General features: G+C 40.2%; 1 protein-coding gene across 1 annotated transcript in view; it reads right to left on the reverse strand.

The window, feature by feature from the left end:
* Cdkal1 (CDK5 regulatory subunit associated protein 1 like 1) overlaps positions 1-19,868 on the reverse strand; it is a 732,899-nt gene that overhangs the window by 11,550 nt on the left and 701,481 nt on the right. The window contains exons 13-14 of the mRNA XM_004640150.2: positions 18,627-18,710; positions 16,114-16,278 (exon numbers count right to left, since the gene is read on the reverse strand). Coding sequence (XP_004640207.2) covers positions 16,114-16,278; positions 18,627-18,710 — 249 coding nt within the window. The remainder of the gene's footprint in view (positions 1-16,113; positions 16,279-18,626; positions 18,711-19,868) is intronic.

Below are 19,868 nucleotides of genomic sequence, written 5' to 3' on the forward strand. Positions count from 1 at the left end.
AGCATCATTTTCAGTGATACTAGAAATACAGTTTTACCATGACTGAGCTCCATGACCTGTATAAAATGACTAAAGGAGATGTTTTGTCTGACTCATGGTCTCCTACATGATGAGCTAACATGTAAAATACTTCCTTCAGAGCACCATGATTGATACTCAGCTTGGAAAATGCTGATAGGCTAGTTAAGAAAAGTTACACTGAACTATACTGCTGTAATTATAGCACACTCAACCACCGGAAGAAAGTTCACATTTCTACCTATTTTTCTATCACTTCCAAAGTCCCACTGTATGTTCTTTTAATAACGCCCATTCTTGCTATTTTGATTTGGTACTATAGTTTTTAATAAAAGTAAAAAATACTAGTCCTGTCAAAAGTCACTTAACATAAATGGGAAAAGATTAATACTAAAAGCATGGAAGGCCAGCTCAAATATGGTCCTTGACTTCCTGTATTTAGACCCCTGGGTACTACCTTCCTTTTGACTATGTGCTGAACCTACAGATGTGCTTCTCATTGTATCAGACAAAAATGATGGGATGCTACTTCTGAAGTTATGTTCCACAACACCCTAGCTTTCATCTTCAGCCTGTTTGCTGGCTCTGAGGGCAGCCGGCTACTCTACTGAGAGGTGCTGTGGGCAGACACCCAAATGACAAGGTCTGAGGGAGGCTCGACTGAACACAACAAGGACTGAAGCCTTCCTGTTGCAATTCCAGGAGCAAGTTTAGGAGTAGGCCCTCCTGGGGACAGAGGCTTCAGGTGACACTGCCTCCCTGGCAGCAGCTGGCTGAGAGAGACTGGCAGTCACACCTATGTGAGTGCACCTGGATTCTGACCCACAGAAACTGTGGTGATGCTCACTGTTTTGTATTTTAGGAAAGGGTCTACAGGGTGTTCAGGGTCTCACTACTAGATCGGACTCCTAGTGATCCGTCTGTTTACAGCCCTCCAAGTGCTGGGGGTACAGGCGCACGCCACCATGCGCAGTCTCAGTTGCCTTCTCAATGCACCCTGGAGGCGAGGCTGACATGGCAGGATGCTCATTGTTTTGAACAACTACATCGTGAGATAATTTGTTACATGGCAAAATAAAAACAAAAACCAAAAAGCCACACAACAAATCAAAATCCCACATAACACAAAAAGATTCTAAGTAGAGGCTTAAAACTATCTTACATATGTGGAAACTTGGCTCAGAAGAGCTACAGTAGACTAGTGGGAAAAATGGACTTTCAGTACAATTTTCTAGAACACCTAATTAGATCACACAAAGTACTAAAATTTAATCCTTACCCACCATGCTTCAAAATCATCTCCACCTGGATTAAATACTTACCTAGTAAAAGCAAAACCAGAAACATTTTAGAAATGTGGGAAGAAAGCATTTCTAACCCAGTAGGTAGGGACATACCTAAGTTTCATAAATACATGGAATTTTAAAGAGCACCAAAGGGAAGTTAAGACAAGCCAAAAACCAGGAAAAGATACTTATTCCATTCACAGATGACTTTATACCAGAAAAACCAGGATAAACAGATGGAGGGCAGATTTACAGCAACCTAGAAAAAGCCAGTTTGAGGGGAGTCACTAAGGCAAACCCAGAAATCAGCAAGGAAGTGATGGGAACACTAAACAGCATGCAGTCAGGAAGGTAACCCTTGAGAGAAGAAAATCGTGCATGGCAATTCCAACCCAGCTGAGGGCATGTGTTGGGATGGGTGGAGGTGGCAGCAGCATATTCACATTGCTGGAAAGTGGTAAGCAGAAAGGACAAGCTGCAGCAGCATCGCTGTCCTAATGGCAGCGGAATCCCATAGTCCTCACACACTTTAACCCAACCTTGAGAGCTGGCTGGTCTGAGCATGACTGCTCAAGGAAGGAACCCATACTGGGAACCCCCTAACCGCCAGCAGCTAAGCTGTTGCAACAGCCACTGCAAGGCACCATCACATTTTAGGGGCTAGCAACTGGTCCTCTGAGCCAGAAGGCCTGGGGACACCTCACAGGATGAAGGAATAGTCCTCTCAGTGCCCTGCAGCTTCAGGATCAATAGTTGTCATAGCCAAGGCCCAACTCCCACCTATGCTTGCTCTGTAATAACTAGAGAGTCTCCTTCCACTGGTTCTGGGGAAGCTTCCATCTACATCCTGCAGCTCTAGGATTCTGGCCACCAGTGTACCAGCCTGGCACTGCTTGTATGCATCTGGCAGAAACTAGGGATTGTTTCTTTCCAGGCTACACAGAGATTTGGGACTACAGCACTGGTGGGAAAAGCCCAAGCAGCACACATGCCTGGCCTTGGAACTTGGAGAAGGTTTCAGCTAGTTCCTAAAACTCCGAGAAAGTGGCAGTGTTAAAAATCCTGGCACCCTCTAAAGATGCCCAAGGGAAAATTTTCTTTGCATCCCACAGCCAGAGCCTCACCTATGTGCATCCATGGGAATTTAGGAAGATTCATTCCACTGTAGTAGTTGGTGCCACAGGACAATGCATCTACCATGTTCATCCCCAGGGATCTGAGCTCTGGGACCATAGTCACTGGTGCCAGAGCCCTTGGTGCCATCTATGTTTATGCTACTTCTTTATTACTGAGACAATGGCAGTTGGTATCTCAAACTCTAATGCTGTTGGTTCTTGGCTCTGTGGATTTGGAAGATTGGTCCACAGTAACATTGTACAGCTATTTTCATAAACTGCTGCACTCTTACAACCAAAGAACTCACAACATCGAGCAACTCATTTGAACTCACCTAGAATGAAAGCAACTACCCAATGGAAATCTCATATTCTTTGTAAACAATGAAAACTATCTTTTCTTGCAGACTTTTCTTTATAAAATTTGAGACTGTTAATAACAGATGTATGTACATGCCAATGTAAAAAGAAAAATAAACTGAAATGTGATAAAGAGAAATTGAATGGAACATAGTAGTATTGTAGAAATAGGTTGCCATTTGAAGGAAATCTATTAAGTTATGAAAAAAAGAATTCAAAATAATTCTAAGGAAACTCAGCAATGGAATAACAGTAAAAATATAAGGAAATGAGAAAAACCAAAACCAAAAACCAAAAACCAATGCAAAATAGAAGGGATAAATTCAGGAGAAACAGAAACAATAAGGAGCCAGTCAGAAGCCTTGGAATTAAAAACTTTCATCTATGGAACAAAAAGTATAATTAAGGTCTTTGACAATAGATTAGAATAAACAAAGGATTCTTTGCACTCATGGACAGATCTTTTGAGTTAATTTAGTCAGGTAAGAGGGAGAAATGAGGACAGAAGGGAAAGAATAATAGAGTAAGTCTATAAAACATAACTGGAGGACACCATTAACTGAGCAAATATTTACATTATAAAAATTCTAGGAGAGGAAAGGCCTTGAAAGCCTATCTTGTAAAATACCTAAAAACTTCCACAATGTTCAGAAAAATATAGACATCCACATAAGAGAAGCTCAAAGGACTGAAAGTGGAATTAACCAAAAAGACCTTTACCTAGGCATATATACATCCAAATGTCAAAAGTACAAGATAGACTTCTAAAACCAGCAAAAGTGTCAACACATATATATGGGAATGCACATTAAAATTATAGCATATCTCTCTGAAGAAATGGGATGATATATTCAGTCTTGAAAGGAAAATCTGCCAAACAAGAATGGTACACCCAATATGAAACAAATCTCAATTATATCTCAATTATACTTATATATTGATTTACCATAGTGTCCCCCCTAAAGATGCAGAAATACTGTATATCAAAAGAGAGAAAGCCTAAACATAAGAAGGTTGAAATCCAATAGAAATAAATCAAAGACTTATATACTCTTCACTGAAGAAGAAATGAAAATATACATCACAGAACCAATAAGTCAATAAAAATGCTTGGCCTCATTTGTAATTAGGGAGATACAAGTTAAAAACACAAGGAACCAATTCACCCATGTGCTACTGGCAAAAGTTCAAAGCCTAACCCAAGCAAGCACAAGTGTGCAGGGCCAGAACATGACCCTACTGTTGGTGCTGTGCATATTGGAAAAATCCTGCAATTCCACTCTCAGGTGTTTCACCTGGACTGGAGAAACCATAGAACAACTTCAAGTCCCTTCACGGTTTGTGTGTCTTACTTAGAAGCCCAGCAGAGCTTGGGATAGTGATGGATATGAGGAGGACCGGATGAGGGAGGAAAAAGTGGCCCCAGGATGTGGGGTTCAAGACCCAGGGCCCAGGCTTCCTGAGAGCAAGAGTGCTGCATGGTTCTCTGCAAAAGCCTACCTTTTTCTCTTCAGCACTTTTCCTTGGCCAGCTCTCAATTCTTAAACTGTTCCTCTTCCCCGCCCAAACCCCTGCTTATTTTTAAAAAACTGACTGGCCAATCTAGGAAAAAGATGAACGGTATATAGCCGCTTGACTGCCAATACAGCTTCTCATTTTGTTCCTTGGAAAGTCAGCTTGTCCGGCATATCTCTTTCCTTGCCAAGAAGACATATGGTCATCCTGGGTCCCTCCCAGAGTGACTGTCGAGCAATCCCGACTCTAAAGTGCCTGCTACATAATATTTCTGCAGTGATAAACCTGAGATTTCAGGATTAATCTACTGCTGCAGCACAGCCTAACTGATCTTAGACTAATACATGTGCCACAGCTATTAGGAATGAACCATATTTCACTTTAAAACCCAGAAGCCCCAGTCTTCATACTCAACATTATTTCCCTCTGGCTTCCAAATGCCCATAACTGCTTCCTGAGGCCCAAAAAGTCAGATACATTTCTGTGCATTCTGCCACTTGAATTATGTTCCTTTCACAGTGAGAAAAACTTGTTTCTTCACTTACCTGATTTAGTCCTCTTACTCTCAAAGTTTAATTTTAATCTCACCACATCCACAAAACCTTCTATAATGGAAACTGTTTAAATATCCTCTCCACAATGATAGTTTCCTACCTTGTAAATTCTACCTTACCAATATGAATTCCAAGAAAAATTTCCCAAGCTTCTCCGTCCCTAGGGTACAAACACAAGATCCGGGTCCCAGTCAGACCCTGACTGGGAAGCAGGAGGAAGCAGACAGGGCATGGGCCTGATTTTGGTGGGACAGGAGAAATGTCTTAACAGCAGCAGTGCTTGTGTGTGTCTGAGTGTGGTTTCTATAAAATTCAACAAAGATCTAGCTTTGGCTCTTCCAAGGATTCATGAACTACCTAGCATCTCTTTAGAAGTCTTTTCCTGTTGTCTGCAAGAAACATTCCCTGATACCTCTTTGGAGGCCTTCCAACCCTTTACGGTCTGATGCCATTCATACTAAGAATGTAGTATGCATCTACTGTCTTAGTCCCTTTAGACTATTACAAAAATTGCACAGCTTCTGAACAACAGAAATTCATTTTGCATGATTTGAGAGTCTGGGAAGTTTTAAGATCAAGATGCTTCCAGGATTGGTGTCTGGGGAGGTGCTGCTTCCTGGATCATACACAGTGCCTCTTGCTGTCCCCTGCTATGGCTGTAAGGATAAAAGCAGCTCCTAGGCTCTCACTTCCAACCATGGGAGTTCTGCACTTATAACCTAATCTCCCCAAGTCACCTGAATTCTGGAGAGATATAAACATCTGTAATATCACAAATATATTCTCTTCCAACTAGACTTTAATCTCCTTGAGGGCAAAATCATACCTCGGACTCCGGAGAATGCTTGACACAGGACTGAACCTTTTTGGGACTTCATAGGGTGACTGTATAATATATCATCCAAACCCAGAACCTTTTGGGCAGGAGAAAAGGCACAAACCAGGACAGTCCTGGACAAACTGAGACAAAGGATCTTACTTGATATTGATAAAAAAGCAAAGACATCCGAAGGAAAAGTAATGTCAAATGAAGGCCCCCTGTAATGGAAGGTACTGTTCTGCTAGAGTCTGCAGGGACAGGAAGGCTCATGACTTTCTAGGGTCAGCTGCTGCTGACAGCTTTGGTTCTCAGGAGAAACTTTGCACTTGACACTGTCATGATAAAGAATACCTCTTAGTAGATTCACTTTAGCTTTGGCAAAAAATTACCCATTAAATTATACTTTCATCACAAAAGCAATTACGTCCTACAGGGCAGATGGGGCTCACCCAACACCTCCCACAAGGTTTGCAGCAGAACAGCAGTACCAACAGAACAGGTGGCCCCAACTAATGAAGGCCACAACTGCCTTCATTATTTCTATCTCCAAAACTGAGTCCAGTGCCCAGATCATATACTATGCTCAATGAAATTAGAAGTATATGAGTATAAGAAGCCACATATTACCTGCATGAACGACTCAGGCTCAAGGGCCTGGACCTTTGCTCTTGCTCTCTGCCTTCCTTGCATAAGAGTCTGCTGGTGTCTTTGTCTCTAGATTACTGTTCCGGTGTCCATACTCTCACAGGGACAGGGGTTGTGTCTGCCCAGTTATACCCTGTGAGGCTTCTTTGTCAGTATACACAGCAGTGTAGAGGATACTATATTTAGTGGCCCTAGCCCAGGCTTGAATAACAAACCAGAGCATCAGGAGGAAAAACCCTTAGTGTTAAGTACATAGTAGAGGCTCACTAAATGGTAGATCTTATTATTGTCAGAGCACAATTAGTTTCTTGATGCATGCAATTCCACCTTGCCATGCCCCAGCTACAACCCTCAGGAGGAGGAAAATTATCAATGATTGCACAATTAGTGATGCAAGTAAAATGAAAGCTAATTGTTTACTATCAGCTCACTTTGATGATACTTTGGACTGTACTCAACTTGGTACACAGAAGGTATTGTACACATGCTAACCACAGTTTGCACTGACATAATCAAGTTAGTTCTGCAGCCATGTCCAGTAAAACACAGCTCAATAGCAATAAACAAAAGCTATGAATGTACTCAAACATGCCCTAAATATCTGCAAAAGAACCTCATTAGATGCAACATGAAAGAAATGAATAAAACATTAAATACATGATGGTTTTGTTTGTGACACCAATGTACTATATGGGCAATACAGAATTTAGTCTTTCATAAAGTTTAGAAAGAAAAAAGGAACTGGAAAAACTTCTTGGAATTGAAGCAAGTATCTTGGGGGTGGGAGGAAAATAGGAAGGAACACACCCTCATTTGCTTCTAACACGGTTAGCTGATCTGTTTGAAATTAGATCCACTTGCAACTGTTTTAACTTAATTATTAAGCCATTTCTTAACCTCATGAATGCAGTCTTCATGTGCTTTCCAATCTGGCCCTGAACTAATAGACCCTTTCACTTCAGTGGTTTTGGAAATGAATGTTAGATGGAGAGGAAAGCATTTTAACAGTGTTTTTCTAAGGACCAAAGCTCTGCAAATACTGTGTGGTTTATACATAAAACTCAGTACACCTGAATATCCTGCTGGCCTTTTGTCTGGTAATGAGGAAAACCATGCCACCCTTTAAAACCTCTGCTTCCTTTTCAGGCGCAGCTGGCTATATTGGTGCCCAGCTATCTAACCATTCAAGCGAATCCATTATTAGGATCAAAGTCCCAGTAGATGGAAAACAGGTGGCAGGCAGGCACCCTGGGGCTGGTTCCCTTGTGAGAAGCAACATGCAAGGGCCAAGTTTCCACTCTAGAGCATTCTCCCTTAAAAGGGGATATAAAGAAGAAAGGGAAGAGGAAGAAATGCCCATGAGGAAGACCAGCCAATGCTATAAGACAGCAGCAGCATCCCTGTTCTCAGCCTCATCATGTGGGGGAACCTCATCATTTGATCAGGTCTCACTGCCTGCCACTCTGAAAAATCCATGGGTGATGAAGATATTCGAAATAAAACATGTTCAAGGTCTACCTTCACCAGTTAGAGTAAAAAAAGTCTTAGCATGTATCCCCAACAATGTTAATAATGATCACAGGAAAGGTAGCCAGCATTTACTGACTATGGGGCTGTTCTTATGTGTTTACCATTCAGCACATACTACAATCAGCCTCACAGGGAGGACAGAACTGAGATGCAGAGAGACTGACTCTCTCCAAGGCCACGTGCTTTCTAAGTGGTGGAAAAGACTTAAACCCACGTAATGAGATCTGATGTTACACAGTGAATCAGTTGTCATCTCCATTTTGTGGTCACCATGGTTCATAGAAGTTGTACAGAAACATGGGACTTGTCATGGTAACATGAATCCAACTCCGACAGATTTAGAATCCTTGCTTGGTTTTTCACAAAGCCACTCCACCTTTCTTTAAAGTGATTCATTACTCCTAGGAATGAATAATGAAGACAAAAGTCTTTGCAATAACTAGCTATTTATAAGTTGAACATTAGAGAAGAAAACGTTCTTCTTTCCTATCTTCTAGACACAGAACAACTCTGATTTCATAAGTATCGATCTGAGAAATGGTAAGACTCTAATGATTTGTTGTACAATGAGCCATACAAGAAGAACCCAGCTGGTAAACCTAGTTAGCCTCTGATGAGACAACCCTGTGTTCCTATTCTCTGTCTATGGCCCATACCATTCTAACACCATTTTTAACTGAACACAGAGAAGATGATTAATACTGCCCTTTCCTTCTTTGTATCAAATATAAGCTTATTCTGGTATATAAAAAAGAAACTAAAATCCAGAAATTATCACATAAGCCTCCTGCAATTGAAAAAAAGAGAATCACAGGACCTGGGTTTGAAATGCAGTCTTGACTCACACCCACCTTTGAGAGAGTGGCTGCTCTCAAAAACACAGAAAGTAAAGTGTTGGTGAGGACACAGAGAAACTGGAAACCATGTGCACAATTAATGCAAATGTAAAATGTTATAAATTCTCTGGAAAACTGTAGGCAATTACTCAAAAAAAAAAAAAAAAGTTACCAAAGGTAGGGACTCTAAGAGTTACTTGTGTGCTCATGTTTATAGCAAGCATGATTTGTAATACTCAAAATACAGAAGCAAACTGAAAGTATGGTGATGGGGGCTTGCCAGTTAGCTCAGTTGGTTAAGTGCCTGCTCAGGCAAACCCAGTCAGGCGCAGTGGACTGTGGTTCAATCCCCAGCTCCACATGCCACACTAGACCTGCCCTTAAGGCAGCCTGAGCCAGTCCCCCCCACCCAAAAAATATCCTCCAGAAGTCTGGTGATAGATGGAGAAATGAAAAGCAGTTTACACATAACAATGGAATAATACTAATGAGCCTTCCAGAGAAGGGAAATTTTGACACATAATATACTATGGATGAAACTGGAGAACATTATATACTGAGTGAAATAAAAAGTCACAAAAATACACAGTATAAGTCCACTTATTCGATGTACCAAAGGCAGCTAAATTCAGAGACAAAAGTAGATTAGATGTTATCAGGGGGCTAGCAGAGGGGTGAGTGGGAGTTACTGCTTAACACCCCAGAGTTCAATTTACAAGATGAGAGGAATTCCAGAGACTGGTTGTATAACAATATGAAGGTACTTAACATTACTGAATATAAACTTAACACAGTTACAAGGGCAAATTGTATGTTATGTGTATTTTACCACAGTTAAAACAGAGTAACAGGCCATGGTGTGGTGGTCCAAACCTATAACAACAGTTTTTGAAGCTATGGCAGGAGGATCAGTTGAGCCCAGGAGTTTGAGGGTAGCCTAGGTAACATGATGAGATCAGGTCTCAAAATTTTAACAAAGGTTATAGCTCTGTGGTGGAGTGCTTGCCTAGGTGTGAGGCCCTGAGTTCACTTCCAGTACTGCCAAACAAAACAAACTAAAAACACGGTCTTGAAAGTTGGTGAGGGGTTTGGGAGATGGCTCAGTAGAATAAGCACTTGCCTGGCAAGCACAAGGGCCTGAGTTTAATCCCCAGTTCCACAAAAAAAAAAAAAAAAAAAAAAAAAAAAAAATATTAAAAAAAAAAAAAGAACGTTAATGAGACTATCTCATTTGTCTTTCTCATATTTTAGTTTTGTAATTCTGGGTGAGATTTTTATTGTGTCAGATGATCTCGTCCCTCAGTGATGAGATTAGGATAATAACAGTGACCTCTTTGTAGGCTTAAGGATGGTGTAAATTAAGGCATATAATCTACTGAGCACAGGAGCGGGTCCATCATAAGTGCGTAGTGAATGCAGTTTTGGTTTACAGCAGTCGGCATGGAGCAGTTAGCCAGTGGTGTCTGAAGATAATAAATTTGAGATTTGATCATGTATTATGATTATGGCTTTAAAGGAAATATTCATCTTAGAAATATTTACTGCATGTTTCTTGATGAAATAAAATGATAAATGGGATTTCATTCTATGTGCTCAGGGTAGAGAATGCAGCAGTAGATGAGAACATGGATAACACAAGACTGGCCATGAGCTGACAACTGCAAGAGGGAGTAGGAGGTATGTGGGATGATTACACTCTATTTTTGTACATTTGACAACTTCCAAGAATAGATGCCCATAATAGAGTTCAAGTAACAACCCAAAACAGATCCCAATCTTTGATCATTTTTTAATACTACTTAGTGGCCATGGATTTGGTGCAGGTGACAGCAGGTCTGTCTTCTCATATCTTTTCTTCAGATGGAATGACTGAACAGCACAACAATTTTCCATAGAGATTTCAACTGCAGGAAAAGATCACTGTGATAAGTGATCATAAAATTAGGCTTCATCTGAGTGCCTGGTAAAAATATCAAGCAATGCCCTTAAGATCTGAAAACTGTTTTATGCAAGCTTTGTGTCCCCTCTGGCCATTTTTCACTAAACACACACACACACACACACACACACACACACACATACACACACCCTTTCCAACGCTCCCTTTTTTACATCGCCCTTCTGAAGAATCATTAATACACATAGACAGGACAGGCTCCATCATCCAAAGAGATGCTCAACCAGTTTCTGAAGTCAGTACAGGGAGAGTGTAGTGTTAGGACATGAAAACATTAAAACTGCTTTATAAATAGCACACCCACCCCCCTAGGATAGTGGGTCTCACATTGCAGTGTGTTTCAATGTCGGCCAAGAACCTGTTGAAGCCCCACTGAGTCCTTCTCTGACTCAGGAGGCCAGGGCTGGAACCTGGCAACTCCCAGATGAGTCCAGACAATGGTGACATCTAGAGTAATGGGCTCACATGCTGAGGGTGAACATCCATATGAGCCTGTGTATTCCTGCTCTGTTTATCCTTCTCCCATCCTAAGTACTATGTTCCCTGACAGGCCTCACAGAAAAGCTTCCTTTTAATTATACTTTGCCCTCTGAGCTTCAGGATGGATGCCTTCAACTATGTATCATCTAATCTTTTTTGAAATTAATTATATTTACTTACATTTAGAGGTAACATTTTTCACACCCATCTTCCCTAATAATAACCAGAGTGATTTTGCGTCTTCCCTGTTTTCTCCCGTTCTTCCTTTCTTCTTTTTTTTTCTTTTCAAAGTTTTATTGATAAACGTATAGCAATGAGACAGTTTCAAATCAAATCGAAAGTACAGTTTCAACAAATAATACACTGCATATATTCTTCTTAGTGGTTAATTGCTGTACAAGATGCAGACTTGTGATCCTACTTACAAACACCATTAGAAAAAATCATTCTATTCATTAAGAGAATGCAACTATATATCTATCCCAACCACTTTGAATACACAGATACAAAATGGACCTTCATAGTTATACCCCAATTTTTTTAAGTTCCGTTGTTGAATATTACAGGTGTGTAAACTCAGCAAAATATTCTAAAAGAGTCCAGTAGCCCATAATAGCATTGGGTCTTCTGTTTAACTGGCAATGTCAGAAATTATTGACCTGAGTCCCCCACAGCTCAACATAACAACATGGCTTTACTTCCTATATTTCGTCTTCATACTTTTCTACTGGATGGTTAAGACCAAGGTAAAGCAGGACCTGTGCAACAAGAGTTGTAGCTTTTTGGTCTGAGAAGGTCAGTGAAATGCCCTCAGGATTTATCCTGAGATCCTGTACCTCAGACTGTAGAACCTTTGTCAGTGTCAGCCATGTGGATGAGTCACGGCCAATGCTTGGCCAATGTGCTCTCTGTGAAAGCCTGAGAGAGTGTCTTCTCCCCATGTGACTCTCCTTAGGCCCACTCTACATCATCGATCACTTTCCTCTTTGGCCCCATAATCTTCTTGATCAGAAAATTTGGGACACTACCGAGGTACATGACGTTACAGTACAAGTTCTCATATGTCCTGAGTCTTAATTGACCTTAGAAGGCTAGGGCCAAAATGTTGGCTTTCCTTGTAGCCCTCCTTTTTCTCTAATTTTGGTGTGCAAACTTAGGTTGTTAACCATCCAGAAGACAAGCTTATTGTTATTATCAAACGATTTAGGCTATCAAGCTTAACCTCACTATCTCACTGCATTTCAAACATCTTAGGCATAATAAGGAACAGGTATTTTTCATCAAGTATTGATATGTTGAACTTTAAGTCCTTACATAATATGATAAAAAACATTTAAAAATTAGATTATATTTTAAAAATAGGATAAAGACTTCTATGCTTCTCATGTTTGCACATAAGTCCAAAAATCTCACCATATACAACCTTGAAGCAGGACAGTCCCACAGTATTCCTTTTCCTGTCTCTTGCTTTCATTCACCACCCCCTTCTTGAACATCCACCTACCCGAGAGACATCTTAGCAGTAACTGGCATGTCATGACAAGCAGCCCATATTCAGAATACCACAATGACAGGCACTCCCAACATGAAACCACTATTACAAATTACCATCTGCAGTGCAGTAGCTTAGTTCACAGATATCAGTATATATAGTTAACGTTCTTCCTTTCTTCTAATCAAACTGAACAAAGCAAGAGTGATAGCCATACATAGAGGTTTCCAAATGTCCTTTTCATGAGATTGTAATTTCTTAGAGGACAGTAACCCTTTCACATTGTTAATAGTTTTTCACTGTTATGGGCATCTTATCATTATTTGAAAATAAGTCCTAATTTCTATTACTATCTATGTTATTAAAAGTTCTACCAAGAGGTAGGTACTTAGTCCATTTCTGTCGAATGAAATATTTCAGTCACTGAGTCTTAGAGTTAGAAGGCTCCTTAATGACCACTATTCACTGTCATTTTACATGTGAGACAGCCAAGGCTTGGGGAAACTAATGTCATACACAGGGCCAATGAATCTGTCACTGAAAGAACTACAACCTTGTAATCTGCCCTGTCGCCTGGCTTCGACCTCCTCTGTTGGCTGCTGTTCCTTCCCCAGTATTGCTGAAAGGAGTCAGCAGGGCCACAAGTGGGACAGAGGAAGCATGGGGCTCATGGCTGGAAGGATGACTCTATGGTTCTCAGGAAACACACCAAATGCTGGGGAAAAGTTAGCACAGTATTTTGCGTTAGATGCTTTAGGCTTTCTAGATTTCAGTGTAAAGTATGTAAGGAGGTGTTGACATTCCACAGGAAAGCTGGGGAAATGTCTTGAAAATTCAGAAATTCTAACTCCAAGATGATGGTAAGATGAACATACTGCAAACATGCACTTACCTACCGAAGAAACACATAAAGGAAGAAATTTGGATGAGATTGGGTCTCTGGCACTGACATGATCATCCTCATAGAGAAACACCTTTATGCCTAACAAATGCAACATCTCAAGGGTCAGACCATTAACAAAAACAAGAACATGTCAGTGTGAGATATGCTCAGAATTTGTTCTTTTTAGATGCAATGAAATGGGTAGAGTCCATTGAGGACTGTGCTGCGGGACTGAGCTAGGTAGTTTACATGCAGCGGGGACGGTGTTCCTGTTGTTCACACTAGGAAATACTCATGGTCATTCCCAGCTCGCAGACACAGCTAAGGCCCGAGGAGTTAAGTGCCTGGGGAGCATGATAGCCCAGATGAACACGCAGGCCGCACTGCTGCCTCCCTGCGGAGGTAAGCGGATTTCTCCATTTGCAAGTTCCAGTACCTGTGTCTGCTGTCAGAGAGCTCAAAGCCTCTAGATCACAGCCACTATCATCTACTTTAAAATTCTATAAAACAAAATTTTTCTCTTTCTGTTCAATTCATTTTGGATCTATAGTTAGTAAAACCATGTGTAATATTAGGATAAGTTCACCAATAAGGTCTTTCAGTCCCACTAAGTTTGGCCTGCCTCTAAAAACTAAAAAATAACATTGAAGAGTAAAAGCCACGTTCTTCTGTTTATAGAAAGGCACAATTGGTGGTGAAAGGTATGCCTGCTGTTTCCCTGAATATACATATCCAAATCCAAGATTCTAACCAATTAGTAGCACGCATAATCTAAGTCTGTTTGCAGCAGCCAGGCATGGTGATGCACGCCTGCAATCCTACCTACTTGAGAGGCTACAGCAGGCAGTTCACAAATTTATAGGTCAACCCAGACAACTTAGTGAGCTCTTGTCTCAAAATAAAAATTTAGAAAGGCTGGGGATGCAGCTTAGTCTGGAGCATTTGCCTAGCAAGCATGAATTCCTGGAATTAGTCCCCAGTACCTTAAAAAAAAAAAAAAAAAAAAAAAAAAGAATGAGCAGGTGAGAGCTAGCTTCTATGTCTAGAAGCCCAAGTGGGTCCAGCAGTCACTTGACCTTCCCTCTTCTTACCTAGGACCCCTGGGCCATCCTGCACATTGCAAGGCTAGTGGCACAACTGATGATCCTATTTTCTAGGTTGGAATGAGTGAAGGGAAAGCAGAAAAGTCTAACAGCCTCAACTTAAGTGAGGCTGACCTTTTAGAAAGGAATTCTATAGTTAGGGAACTAGTAAGAAGATGCTACTTTTCTTTATTTACGCATTATTAATGGTGCTATTTTAGAACACTACTCTCTTTAGTAGGTGCCTATGAAGACAGGACCTTTGAGATAACAATTTGCCATTTGATGTGAAATCCCTTTCACGTTGACAATTTAAAATCAGCCACCTTTCTTGAAAAATTTCAAAAATATTCTGCTAATACATAAAGAGCCAAATCTCTATGATACAACTTAATTGTTAGATTACTATTCCCTCCAGATTGTCCATCTTAATTTTGAGTTTTTTTTTTTTGTTTGTTTTGTTTTTTTACAGAAAAGAACAAATACAAATGGGTATGCTTTTTGCATTTTAGCAGGGTGACACTGTGAAGTATTTGAAAAAAGCTAGCCCACATCTACACCCTTGTACTACTTCAGTTCCTTCGCATACACTCATCATGTTTGGGAGAGGTGCGGCTTCTGCTGGACACAGCTGAGCACCACTGTCAGCAGGAGCATGGATCAACAGTACCTTCTTTGTTACTATTCCCAAAGTGAAGCCAGAGTTCCTTCATTTTAATTAACATGCCCTTTAATTCATCTGAGGAAAGAGCTATACACATATTAAAACAATTTTGGAATTACACGGCCAGATGAGTATCAGTTATCTCTTTTTCTGTATGCTAAGTCATTGCTATATACTTTTTTTTTTTTTTTGTAGCACTTAACAATTGTATTGGAGAAAGGACATCAAATGATGCTTAGAAATGTGATACACATTTTCATTTCACACTCCATCAGCTTTTACAACTGTAGCTCAATGAAATGTAAGAGAAAGCTTGGCAAACAGCCATATTTACCAAGGTATAAAATAGAGGTCAAGTTACATTTTTATAGAAAGAAAAAAAAATGTTTGATTTTCACTCCATACAACCAAAGTAGATATCCAGCTAACACCCTAGTGAAAGGCATCATAACCATATATGTGGCATGGTTTAGTGCCTGTCCAGCTATAAGGTTTTACTACGTTATAAACAGTTTTGCAGGCAGGAAAACATTCCTTCCTTTTGTCCCCTTACACTTGGCATCTATGGATACAGAAGCATACAGGATCAGGTCCTCTTCAGTTAAATCTTTTACCTGCATATAATGGCTTTTATCCTTTGCATCTAGCTGGGAGGCAGAAATGGCTTATTTCCTCTACAGGCAGAGGAGCAAAGCTATAGGCATCAGCAAAAAGGCATCTTTCTAATTCAGATTTCAATCTGTCAGAAAGGATAAAAGCCTCATGCATACATAAAAAGGGAACTATAAATGATAACAGGAGTGTGGTCTGGAATCCTTGTGCCTCCACAGCTGTTGCTTTACTGCCAGGGCAGATAGCAAAGCATCTTGTACTTACCTTTGTTAAACCTGAAACTTCTCCCTTTGCTAATGGTTTGTTGATGGATGGTGTGTATACTTTGGCATCTGATACTGGCTGCCCTTTCATAAAATGTTTTCCTGATTCATAAATGTCCACCTCGATCATTTTTCCCATGAATGAAGGGTTCTTTGGCACCAAAACCTTAGAAAAAAAAATCAGAAATCTCAATTTCTTAAAACAAACTTTAAGAATATTTTTAGATTTATAGACTATGGCAAGGGCAGTAGAGAGTTCTTATATGCCTTACACCTAGTTCCTCATTATTAATATCTTACGCTTCTATGGTATGCTTGTCATAATGTATAAACCAAATCTAATGCATTACTATTCACTGAAGTCTACACTTGATTCATACTTATCAGTTTGCCCTTAAAAGGTATTTTCTCAAGGACTCCTCACAGAAGTGCCTGCCCATAGCCAGATGCTGGTAAGTCTCTAGCAGCCAGTCAGCCTCTTTTGAACTTGGCCTTTGATATTCTGCTCATGACTGTCCCATGCAATGAAGAAAATTGAGCCAAGAATGATGAAAGCCTAATACTTTCAATACCTTCCAACTTAGCTCTTGTAATGGTATGAGCAGACACTTCAAATGAAGCCTGCATATGATTGCATGTGTGCACTCATGCATGTGCAAACACATGTTTCAGAGGAAGAGGGAGACTAAAAGCAACCTTGTACTAACACAACCCACTGGTGTTCAGCACCACATGACTCCCCTGGCTAGTGTCTACCACCCATTTCTTTGGCTCCGTTAGAAGAAGCCTGTGTGTGTATGAGCAACTGGAGCCTACATCCATAGTGAACCAGCTGCTCTAAAAGTACTTGGCTAGTTCACAGGAAACTATCAGATGGTCTCTTTCCACTAGAGATTACCGATAAAAGTACTTGTTTACCTTGAGCAAATGTTTCCACTCCTTAGTCCTTAGGGACTAATAGGTAGTTTGTGTGTGTTAAGTCTCTCTCACACTTCTATTTTAGTTATGTAGCTACATGCCAGTCTTTTCAAGTTAGGATACAAAATAAATAAGACTAGTTCTAACCCTGTAATACTCTGAAATTTAGGTATGATCTTCACCTCTGGGACCAATTTTATTTAGAAAAAAATTCTAATGACATCTTAGATAGGCTTAATTGTATGGATAAAAACATCTGAAGAGAGCCAGAAGTTCCACAGCTAATTTCTCTAAAAAGCCAACTGGATCTTGGCCTTTCTGAGTTTGATTTTTATGACCAATGGGTTAGCTTCATCAAAGTGTAGGAGAAAGGTCACCTGGGTGGCAAATTACTCATGACAAGCAAACAAACTAAAAGAGCTTTGGTGTCAGCATATGAAAGCCTTTTAGAATCAGTTTTTCTAAAATAAGAAAATCTCTAGCGCAAACTATCCCTGGAGGATTTGATACTACTCTGGGGGAAAATAGCCCTCCTAGATCTGCTGCCTTGATCTGAATGAAAGGCTCAAGGTTTTTTCTCCTCCTGTTTTAATAATCAGAAAAGACCCAGCTGCTTTAAATGGGAGGAAACAGCTAACGAGGTGTGCTACTGCCTTCAAAATGAATGGAAAAACGTTCCTGCTGTGGCACAAACCCTGGTGGCAAGAGAAAAATGAGGGCCAATGAGGTAACTCCAGCATAATCCCACTCCTCCCCCTCTCTAGGCCAGATGGGGACCCTGGTCTCTCATAATGAGCCTGCAATGAGGAAGAGACTTGGCGACAATTCGAAGCACTGGAGTCCTCCTTCCACTGAAGCTTCCACTGCTGCTGGACAAAGTTTAGTGTGTCTCAACCTCCATATTTTCTAAGGACCTAAAACCCAGTTTAAGATTACTCCAAGTGAATATCATTGCAGAGATCACCCCAACCATTGCCATCCTACTTTCTAGCTCAAAGGCTTCCCTTGCCCACGCCCTGTCTGACAGGCCCATGACAGGCCCATGCTGGCCTCCACGGTCCCTCTTTCCAGTGCTGGTTCTGGTCCTATGCCAGAGAACAATCTCTCTGTCTCTGTCTCTCTTTGAGAAAGGAATAGAAAGTGAGAAAACTTGATGCTAATACAAGTTAATGTGATGCACAATGATTCATACAGCACCACGCTCCGATGGGGATCCCCCAGAACTGCTAAGAGAACCCGCTTGCATCCTCATGCTGGACTCCACAGTTGTTCCCACAGATTGAGTTGAGCCTAGGAGTTCTTTTTCTTCCTATGCTCCCAGCATTTTTATCAAGGTAGAAGTTAAAGTCTAGTGCTGGCCCTATCCAAGATTAGTGTGGACTAAAGCACACTAATCTAAAATACACTTAGGCTTTTGTGGAGAAGATTCTGTAAAATAAGACACAAAGATAAGCGTCAGTGTAAGCTGGTGGCCTTGATGCTATAAAATAGACTCTGTGTGGCATGATTAAACCCATTCCCCTTGAAAATCCTATTTGCTTAAACTTTCTGAGTTCTTATTTGGAGAAAGCTGAAGAACATTGAAATGCCTCTTACCTGCTCATAAAATCGGTTGTGTGCGACATAAAACTTGGAATCAAAAGATTCTTCTGTTACTAACACTTGTTGTTTTTCACCAATCTGTGGAAAGAAGGGACAAAAAAAAGAGGAAAGATAAAGTATCTGAGAATCCAAAAATAAATGCCAGCCCAAATAATTCTGGGTTCACTAGGGCCCTCTTGATTTTAAAGGGTAGACAGCTAATTATTAAAGGCTAACACTGTTTCAATGACCAATTCAAATTTCTTCATTAACTATACTAGTGACAAAATTAGCAAAGTATGGTCTCTTCTTACATAACTATGAAACAGAACTTGACTGTGCTTCTTCCTTCCACATAAGTAAGATAATTAAAGCTTCTAAGACATACCAAAATCTTGTAAATATCACTTAGTTTCTTGAAACAAAGTTGCAAAACAAGCCAGAACAAGCTGCTTCTAATACAAATTCATGAAAATATTTTGGCAATATGAAATAGTAATAAACATTAATTTGAGTTATGAGGCATGTAACACTAAAGATAATGCCTCAAAAGCTAGTCATCAGGCCTCTGCACTTCAACATTCTGCATACTGCATATGGTTCTGAAACTACTAATTCACACAGTTATTTATTGGTTAAATGTATTTTCTTTGTCTTTGCTGGAGTACTGATTCTATGAGCACTTAATTATTTTCTGTTAAGAAGGACAGCAGAAAGTAGGACTGTTTGATCTGACAATATAAGCAAGGTTTTTTTTTTTTTTTGTACCGGGGATTGAATTCAGGACCCTGCGCTTGCCAGGCAAGCGCTTAATCTACTGAGCTATCTCCCTGGCCCTAAGCAAGTATTTTTAATAACCAAGAAGTTAAATCAGCCAAATGATGGTTAAAGAAATGTGACTCTACAAAAACAAACCAAAATAAACAAGCACACAAAACAATCAACATCCTTTCCAATTTTATTCCACGGTAAAGTACAGCATTTAAAGTATCAATTAGTTTTTTTTAAAAAAAAGGTTGTCAAAATGTCTCATCTAGCAAACCAGCTGCGTTGAATACTAGTTCGTGCAATTATTTGTACCATTTCGGCTTGATAAATAAACCCCCTGAACTGAAGTACACTGGCAAGATGACTTAGGAAGAAATTCCTATTCTCCTTTGTAGGGACTTGTCACAGTGATCAGGCAGTTATCATTTCAGAAACATAAACACAGCTGCACTAACTGGACCACCTAACAATTAAAGAAGAAATGAAACA

The sequence above is a fragment of the Octodon degus genome, unplaced genomic scaffold (genome assembly GCF_000260255.1).
Source record: "Octodon degus isolate 3935 unplaced genomic scaffold, OctDeg1.0 scaffold00119, whole genome shotgun sequence".
NCBI lineage: Eukaryota > Metazoa > Chordata > Mammalia > Rodentia > Octodontidae > Octodon > Octodon degus.